This window comes from Gasterosteus aculeatus, chromosome 4, assembly GCF_964276395.1.
Source record: "Gasterosteus aculeatus chromosome 4, fGasAcu3.hap1.1, whole genome shotgun sequence".
Taxonomy (NCBI): Eukaryota; Metazoa; Chordata; class Actinopteri; order Perciformes; family Gasterosteidae; genus Gasterosteus; species Gasterosteus aculeatus.
Genome location: NC_135691.1, coordinates 36,037,961 through 36,047,693, shown reverse-complemented (window position 1 = coordinate 36,047,693; position 9,733 = coordinate 36,037,961). Strand labels below are relative to the sequence as shown.

The following is a 9,733-nucleotide window of genomic DNA, read 5'->3' as shown; positions in this document are numbered from 1 at the left end:
TTGAATTAACTTACATCAAGAAATAAAGACACAGAACAGCGGTTTCCGTAACAAATTTAATATCTTTATATTACAGATGTAACAATGATTAAACATTAATTTGGTTTGTAGGTAGATGTCATCAAGAGCTTTGCTGAAAACAAACAAATGAATGAAAGTTAAAATAAAGTAAGATCAAATTTGTGAAAAGTGAAAACAGAAATGTGTTGCTCACCTGCAGAGCTCGTCCTCTTGTTTCTATCGGCAAGAGAAAGTTTCCCAGAGCGCAGAACACACAGCTCACGGCAAACGGAGTGAGCGCGGAAATCACCGACTGAGACATCAACACCTGAAGGACACACAGTCACACATTTTGAATTGTCAAAGGTTCTTAGGAAGGTACCTAACGGAGTGAAATGAAGTGAAGTAATGAAGTGGCACCATGATAAGAACGGCTTTAATTCTAATGCTAAGGAAGGAGCTTCAATGCTTCCTTCCTTGGCTCCTCCAGCATAGGAACAACTGGCCATCCTTTACCAAAGGAAAGGAGATAATTCCATCGCACAATTCGTTCGCCATTTGTGGTGGCAATATTTAAATAGTGACGTATCATTGGGCCGTATGAGAAAGAACGACCATGACGTAGAAACTCATAGCATAACTCCTTTATGTCGCAGCTTTGTTAATAAAGTTTTACTTTGAACCTGGTTGTTTGTGTCGTCTGGATGACTCACACTGTAACAACACATGAAGCATCTTCTTTGTAGCCGCTGCAGACTGACGTCACCGACATGCGTCTCCATTCATCACAACTACGTAGCTTAGCACGCAGCTGTTGGTCTCATGAACCGAGTGGGAGTCCCCCATTGACTCAAAGACTTCATCCCCTAAACATTTGCACAGTGGTTTCTCTCACCATGGAAACATACAGACATACATACATATGTGTTTTAACGTACTTGGAATCAACAAGGTTGAAAAAAAATGTTTCACGCAGTTGCTGCAGATTTGTCGGCTGCACATTTATGATGCGAATCTCCTGTTCCACCACATCTCAAAAGTGCTCTATTGCATGGAGATGTGGTTACTGTGGAGGCCATTGGAGTATACGGAACTCATTGAAACCAGTTTGGATGATGTCGATGATTTAATGTTGTTTACGCCAAATTCTGACCCTACCATCTGAATATCACAGCTCATTAGACCAGGCAACGTTTTCCAATCTTCTATTGTCCCATTGCGATGAGCATGTGCAAATTGTAGTCCTAGTTTCCTGTTGTTAGCCGACAGGAGAGACCCCCCCTTGGTGTGGTCTTCTGCAGCTGTAGCCAGTCTCTTCAAGGTTCCAGGTGTTGTACGTTGATATGGTATTCTGCCTTCTTTGGTTGTAACAAGTGTTTTTGAGTTACTGTTACTGCTCGATTATCTGGAACCAGTCTGCCCGTTCTCCTCAGAGCCCTCACATCAACAAGGCATTTTTGTCACAAACTGCAGCTCACTGGATATATACCTAACTGTTTGTATTGTTAATTCTTGCTTTTATATTTTTTATCTTATTTTATTATTATATTGCACCAATGCACTAAGTCAAATTCCTCTATGTGTCTAATATGTTGCAATAAATAGCTTCTGATTCTGATTCTAGTGGAAGTGGAGTCGATTCCCTAAAAAAAGACACCGCGTTGTCTTTTCCGATCTCCTCATGAATTCTCCTAACCACCTTTCCTTCACCCTGTGACGTTTCATTACATTACACGTCATTTATCTGACGCTTTTATCCAAAGCGACTTACAATAACTGCATTCAACCATAAGGACACAAACTCAGAAGAACAAGAAACAAGAAAGTGCAATTTCATCAATTTACAACTTGCTGTAGATAAGAACCATTATAAGTCCAATGTAAGTGCTACAGTTAGTTAGTGGAGGTAGAGTGTGAAGAGGTGTGTCTTTAGTCTGAAGATGTGAAGGCTCTCTGTGGTCCTGATGTCTTCAGAGACCTCCTTCCACCATTTAGGAGCAGGACAGCAAAGAGTGGAGATCTAGTCGAGTGTTTTGCTCTCAGTGTGGAGGAACAAGCAGTTTATCACATGCAGAGCGGAGAGTGCGGGTCGGGATGTCGGGTTGGACCAGGTCCTGGATGGAAGCTGGACCCCATCCATTCACAGCATGCTACGTGAGCACCATGTTTAGAACTGGATGAGCCACCGGTACCAGTGAAGAGAGCGGAGGAGTGTGGGAGAATTTTTTTGGATTGGATTTGGTTTCCCACAGAGATTAAGGAATAGTGGTTAGGAATAGACATCAGCATTAGGGTTAGTTTAGGGACTATTCTAATCCAAAAAAGAACAATGAACCAACCTGAGCGATGAACGGAGCAATCATTCCTCCGATCCGACTAAACGATGTGCAGAAGCCCATCCCCAAAGACCGAGCCGCAGTGGGATACACCTGAGAGACAAGAGCACCTGTTACCTGATCAATATTGTATAACACCCGTTACTTTATTACTAACACCTGAGGCCTGATCAATAAACACGTGTTTATACCTCAGCAGTGTAAATGTAAACCACATTAAAGTTCATGGCAACCAGAGACCGGAGCAGGAACAGCAACACCGTGAACCCAAACCTGGAGAGAAAAACATGCACCCAGACTTAGGTCCTCATCAACAAGTAAAGGCAGCTGCGCTCCATAGATGCTGGGTTACTTGTTATTCCTGGAGTTTTAAAAAGTAGTTCAGTTATCAAGCTCCTCTTTTGTGGAACCAGCTTCCGCTTTCAGTCCAGGGGGGCAGATTCGGTCAGCTCTTTTAAGATAAAGCCTAAAACTTTAGTCTTTGACATCGCTTATAGTTAGGGCTGGCTCAGGTTAGCCTGGACCAGCCCTTAGTTAAGCTGCTATAGGCTTAGACTGCCGCGGGACACACAGAGCTCCTCTCTCTCTCTCTCCTTCTACAATAATCCACGTTTTATTAATGCACATCACTAATTCAGCTTCCCCAGAGTTTTTGGTGCTTTCTCACCTCACAAGTCTCCATAGATCGTATTTCCGTCTGGACCCCGTTCCTGACTAGCCCGCGGACACATACCATTCTAACACCATTGATATTCCCATTTCTATTTCTCTAAACATGAATGCGCATCACTGACTTTGTTTCTTATATATAGTATTTGTGCTTTCTCACCACACAGATCTCCATGGATCATGGTTCTATCTGGGCCCTGTTCCGGCCTCCTACTGTGGCCCTGCTGACACCTGCAGCTGCTATTATCATCATCATTACTGTCATCATAAACCGACATTACCCTCTCCTAAAGTCTTTGTGCTTCCCTCCCCACAGGTTTCTGTGGATGGTGGTTCTGTGTGATGGTGGTTGTCCCTACAGTGGTCCTACCGTACACCTGCTTACTACTCGCAATCATTTGAACCATTTCTGTAATAGGAATTGAATGTATTGTACATCTTTTACATTGTTCATTCTGTACACATGACATCATTGTAGTCTGTCCATACCACTCCTGGGATGGACAGACTCTTTCTCTCACTGAGGTTTCTTCCCTTTTTTCCCCATGGAAGGGTTTTCATTTTTTGGGGAGTTTTGGGCACTTTCTTGTGCCGATGTGAGGGTTTTGGGACAGGGGATATTGCATGTGTAACAACTGTAAATGCTTCTGAGGTCATTTGAGATTTTGAGCACAAAATAAAATGTATTGAATTGAATAAACCGGGACCCAGTCCAACTGGAGATACTCATTAACCTGCATCCATTGAAACTGTGGGAGCAGAAAGAAATGAAGTCTCTGAAGTTCTTACATGGTGGTGCAGATGTTGAGCATCATGAACAAAATGGCCGCCCCCAGCTGCAGCACAGTCAGACTCATCTTTCGTCCCAACACATTCAGCAAACAAATATTTACTGGGACCACTGGAAGGACAGAGGAGGACAACACGTATATTAACAAGAGACATGTTGGGAATTTCTTGCTCTTCTCCAGTTTCTAAGGAGGTGAAGTTGAGCTGAGGAAAGTCTTCAGAACTCACAGGCCACTTCTCCCAGGCAGCTGATGAGCAGCGTCTGGTAGTCGCTGAGCTGGAAGGCGATGCAGTAACAGAGTCCGTCCTCGTTTCTGTGTTTTACCAGATGTTCTCCATCCGGATCCGTCAAACATAACAAGTTCTTCTCCAGCAGCTCGGAGCTGCCGAGCACCGAGCCGTAGTAGATGAAGGAGGCCACAAACCTGACAGACGAGAGGCGCCACAAAGCAAACCTTTCAGTTAAGATAAAAGTAAATAGAATTCACTTTTGCGTTCAGAATGGAAGCTCTTTGCCAAATGTATCCTGATATACAAAATAGTGGTTCACATTGTCGTCTCTTCTACAGTGATTCGAAAATAGATTTCAATGGCATTATTAGCTTTAATAATCCGTTAGGGTCATTATCAATAACATTGTGGTCTCATGCAGGTGGGTCACATCTGACATGTGGTGTCCCACAAAGCTCCATCATTGTCCCCAACACCAACAGGACACTCTGACTGATCCTTTGCTGAACAGTGTCTCATGTTGTTGTTGTTTTCCTTTGTTATTGCTTATATTCTTATAGATTACCATGAGAACCAGAGCAGCAAAGACGTCGTCCTGAACGAAGAACCGAGCAGAATCCTCCAATTTCCTCTTTGCTCCTGAGACACATATTATACTGTTATTAGGTACTTATACTACCACAAAGTACATCCATTGGACATAGACTAGTTTATACTGCTATAAAGTACTTCATACTGATATAGAGTAATCTATACTACCATTAAGTCATTTATAACGAAGCAGAGTAGTTGTTACTGTTATGTACTTTTTATTGATTTAGAGTAATTTACGAGGAAGTACTTTAGTATTTTATTCTACACTGAGGTACTACATACCTACTTACGTATTCCTTTCAAATTTCTACACCCCTTCTCATTAGAGGGCAGCAGGTTGTACATCATATTCTATTTCATATTATGTTATATAAGGTCACCAGTTTAACGCAATAATAGTAATAATGCGTTAACATGCTAAGCATTAGTTATATTAGGCTATATCATTTTATATGATGTTATATCTTTAACCTGAAGATAACTGACACTGCGCTTCGAGTATAGGTGTAAGTAATCCACACTGATATTAAATTGTAGATACTAATATGAGCATAATGGAGTGATTTAACATACCACCCTCGGCTCCAGCAGTTCTCCTGGAGGAAGAGAGGCCCGGTTCATTTTAGCGATTCTCTGCAGAGTCTCAACAGCAGCTGCCATGTTTCCTGCTGACACGTTATAACGAGCCGACTCAGGGATAAACTGTAGACAGAGAGACAGACAGGTGAGGACAGACATACAGACTGGTCAGGACAGACAGCTGAGTGGGATGTCTCACCTGAAAAAGGAAGAGGAGGATGATACTGGGGGTGACGGAGATCCGGATCATCCACCTCCAGCCCCAAGTGGGAACCACCAGCATTCCAAGTATGATGATCAGCATGGAACCCAACATCCAGAATATCTGACACAGAGACAAAGAGCATGCTGGGAGAAATCAAACCGTGACATTATCAGACAGCGAGAACCCCCGAGTGAACACGTTCCAGCCTCCCCCCCAGTAACTCAGCGATCATTTCTTCTTCTCGCTAACAACAAAGTTCATGTCACAAATTGTCAGAGAGTGAACCAGAGTCCATTTTCCCCCAACAGTACAAGACTTGTTAAACGGTGTGGTTTTATTTCCTGTCTTATTTTGTAGTTTTCTGCTTCTTGTCTCCCTGGGTAACTTCACTTCCTGCCTTGTCCTGTCGTCCTCTGTGATTGTCTGATTGTTTCCACCTGTGTCCAATCACCTGCACCTCCCTGGTGTATTTAAGCCGTGTGTGTCTCTTGTCACTGGTAACTTCTTGTTCGTCCATAAAGAAAAACCCTCCGATGTATCATTTTCATTTGTGTCTTACTTATACCATATCCTATCCAAGTGAGCCAATTATAATCATGTACCGCCTATATTTCAAATTATGCTAATTAGAATGAAATACCTGTGATCATGTTGATATGATATTGCTGAAATGATGACGATGATGCTATCGTGGGGGCGATAACATATGCAGACATCATCTGAGTTTCTGATGCCGTTGTACAATAAAAGGAAAGGATTGAAGTGACCACGGAGGAATGTGCGTTGATTTACTGACCGCTCCTACATATATTCATATAATATTTAATGACCGCTTGAATGAATATGTTTATTTACATTCACATATGTAGATATATATCTCTATATGTATGTGTGAATCGTATGAGTCCGTTAAAGTCAGTACATTTTTCTTGAATCCTTTTGAAGCTTTAATCTGTTCCTTCGGTACTGTTGTTTAAATGGATGCAAAGAAGGACAGAACTCACAGTGGCCAGAGGCAGCAGGACGGCTCGATACTTTGAGGGGATGAACTCCGTCTTCAACACGAAGCTGAAACACGACGAGCAGGTGGAGGTCAACGCGCGCACAGCGTTGTGTGTTATGTTGTGTCTGTGTGTGCGTGTGCTTTGGTGTTGATCGTGGTTGTGTCTGTGCTGACCCCTGGGACACTCCTGCGACCCCACAGCCCACCATGCTGCGGAGGAAGATGAACCAACCGTACGAAGGAGCGAATGAGGTGAGCAGAGAGAAGTAAGCGCTCCACACGAAGCCTCCGAACACCACCTGAGAGCCAAACAGACACACATCCATAAGAAAGATGGCGTATACAACGGTACATGCTGAAGAGTAGACGTTGAACATGCTTCTGACCGTCCAGCGTCCGTATCGGTCAGCGAGGTATCCAGCCAGGACGCCACAAACCATGAAGCCAAGGAACACCATCTGAGAGGGATCAGGAACCATGAATACTCACAGCAGTACGATGACAGGAGCCTCACCCACTAGGAGGCTACGCACATCATTTATTCGTTTATTTTGCAGGGACAATGCACACTAATCAACAGTTGTACTGTAAGTGAGCCACAGAGGCTAATTTCCATCTGCTGTTTCCAGCCACATTTTGAAGGCAGCCTAAAATAAAAAAAGAAATATCTCAAAAGGAAATGTAATTCAAGTTTATAGACAAACGGGCAACGGACATCCATCTCATCCATGTGAAACCAACAGGCTGGGACTCACGGTGGAGACGAGAGCGACCTGCCAGTCCTCCAGATGCCACTCGCACCGGATTTCTGGAGAGACGACAGCCAGCAGCATGATCTCCATGGCCTCCACAATCTACACACAGGGAGAGACACACGCAAGTACTTCATCTGTGTCGATCCATTTCCCAGCATTGTTGTTCATTGTCGCTTTGATAAACTCACGTTGGCGCTGCCCATGATGATGAAGAGCAGGATGTGAAAGCGACCAAATCCAATTGTTTCAACAGCTTCTTCAACGGAGAACGTCTCTGCAGAACAACATCATCATCACCAAGGGCATCATTAGCAACACCATCATTGAAATCATCTTCATAAGCAACATAATTATCATCTTCATTGGTTGAAAAGGCAGAGGCATGTAATTAGATACTGATGATTCTGAATTTAAATCTCAAAAAAGGTAAAAGGCCATAGTTAGAAAGACATAACGTCTGGGAATTGTGAACATAATTTGTGGATTTCATTCATTCTTATAGAGTTGTTAACTTTCTCGTTAAGATTTATTTCCATTTATATCATATAAATGTGGGCGACTGTGGGCGAGTGGAGACTACAGTCGTTCTCCAATCAGAGGGTACAGTCAATGTACCATTAACCATAAAACATTTAATCCACTATGGAATATAAAACGTGACCTTTCTGGTTCATTTATTGACGTTTTCACAACTCTCACTCACCACCGTGTCCCTGCTTTGTGCTCTGCGGTTTGTCTGCAGGTTGCATCTCCACCTCCTGCAGCTGGATGGCGCTCACCAGCTTTGTTATCATGAAATCTCCCATCCTGATCTCAGCTGAACCTCCAGCGAACACTTTGTGCTGAGGAAACACAGCAGCTCCGTTCATATACAGTGGAGAATGTTCTAGGTGGCGCAATGGAATACATTTACGCAAACATCCCAGGATGATTTAATGTGAAACAATTAAAAATTGAATCAAAAACATTTCTTTGGTGGAAATGAGTGGATAAAGCCCTTGTGAGAAATCAAAAGTATCTTAAGCTCGTTTATGAGTATTTATTACTAACTACAATATAGACAAATCAATTCAGAAGAGGTCACAAAGTTAATTTCCTGCACGTCCTCTCCGCCTGTCTGTCTCAGCTGGACCCAAAAGAACAGTTTCCATCTGAATGTGTCTCTGCTTTGAAGAGAAACACTCAGACACGGAATCGCCTGAATGCTGCGACTGGCGACGGAGAAGAAACATGTCAGGGACGTTCCTGACTTCAATAAGAAGGTCATTGAGAGCAACGTTTCATTATAAATGATCTGCCAGAAGAACATGGTTTCCTCTACACACTGATGTGTGTTGACGTGGTGCAGGAGTACAGAGGTGCACCGGGAACCGTAAGGTTGGTGGTTCCCATGTTGAAGTGTCCCTGAGCAAGACGCCTCACCCCTACTTGCTCCCCGGGCCAAAATGTTACAAATGCAATGTAAGTCGCTTTGGGTAAATGACCTGGAATGTGATGTGTTGGGTGTTTTTCCAAAGAAATATGTCCTTATGTCCACCAGCTGCACTGGTTCAGAAGATACCTTTGGTGTTTGTATATTGTCTTATATTGTTTTCATACAGAAGTCTTGATTTCTTTGTGCAAACTGGGCCAGCAGGTTCCATCCTCCATCCCACAGCTTTGAGCACAAGCCGGACTCCTTTCAGAAACGCATTTAGTGCAGGAGGACAGAAATATGGAGTTTTAGTGATTAAAGGTGAATTCTTTCCGAGCCGTATTACTCAGAAGAATCTTTACTGTGTATTTGCGTTATTGTTAAACAGTTAACTGTTAATCAGCTTATTTTCGGTAGAAACCCTTGAACAAACAGATTTCCAGAAGGGTTCGGCGGAAAAGCTTCGGTGTTGACGTCGGGTTTCTTAAAGCTCACGGAAACATGTCCCGGTGTGATGTGAACTTTTCACTCAAATCACACCAGGAGCTTCATGTCGTCACGGAACTCCGCTTCCTCCTCACGATTCTACTCACACAGAAGTTCGTTCTTCACCGGAACCTTCCCGCGGGTCTCTTCTCATTCTCCTTCGCCTCCTCGGCTCCGAACTCCGGTCCAAACTACCGGTCTACCTGCCAGGTGAACCCGGAAGAAACGGCGTCAGCGGCTCGTCACTATGACGCTGGAGGAGGGTGGAGGAGGTAGAAGGGTGGAGGAAGGAGGGAGGTAGAAGGGTGGAGGAAGGAGGGAGGAAGGAGGGTGGAGAAGGAGGATTTTCTCTAAATTGATGATCTATTATCATAAGAACAATGAGGATGATGAACATATTCAGTCCCGGTGTTACGTGCCTTCCGGTTTTTGAACCTACTGGTTTGTCAACGCGTGCGTGTTTGTTTGTTTGTTTGTTTGTTTTCCCCCTACGGCGGCAGATGTTGTCTGCCTCGGTCACTTGATTCGTCACACATTCGCAAACATATTGCTGAAAATGTTCAAAATTCATCACATATTCTTTGCAGCGATTACGACGTATAAGTGAGCACTACGTCACTGCCACGTGACCCGTTGGGTCGGTACCGGACCGGCTGCTCTCCATCTGGATCA

At 43.6% G+C, this 9,733-nt stretch overlaps 1 protein-coding gene across 1 annotated transcript; it reads right to left on the bottom strand.

The window, feature by feature from the left end:
* Window positions 1-42: 42 nt before the first annotated feature.
* svopl (SVOP-like) lies at window positions 43-9,329 on the bottom strand. Its single transcript, XM_040175425.2, has 16 exons — window positions 9,169-9,329; window positions 7,865-8,003; window positions 7,350-7,435; window positions 7,162-7,260; window positions 6,793-6,864; window positions 6,581-6,705; window positions 6,408-6,471; window positions 5,398-5,523; window positions 5,193-5,321; window positions 4,591-4,664; window positions 4,023-4,219; window positions 3,795-3,906; window positions 2,528-2,609; window positions 2,340-2,429; window positions 215-328; window positions 43-133 (listed from the first exon to the last, which is right to left on the bottom strand). The coding sequence occupies exons 2-16, from the start codon at window positions 7,965-7,967 to the stop codon at window positions 122-124; spliced, it is 1,485 nt and encodes a 494-aa protein (XP_040031359.2). The 5' UTR covers window positions 7,968-8,003; window positions 9,169-9,329; the 3' UTR covers window positions 43-121.
* Window positions 9,330-9,733: the final 404 nt, after the last annotated feature.

Excerpts from the sequence above, each read along its gene's own strand:
- svopl (XM_040175425.2), bottom strand. The coding sequence starts at position 7,967 with ATGGGAGATTTCATGATAACAAAGCTGGTGAGCGCCATCCAGCTGCAG. Across the intron at positions 7,261-7,349 it reads TCATCATGGGCAGCGCCAAC|ATTGTGGAGGCCATGGAGAT; the intron begins GTGAGTTTATCA and ends CCCTGTGTGTAG. Across the intron at positions 4,220-4,590 it reads TTGCTGCTCTGGTTCTCATG|GTTTGTGGCCTCCTTCATCT; the intron begins GTAATCTATAAG and ends CTCGTCTGTCAG.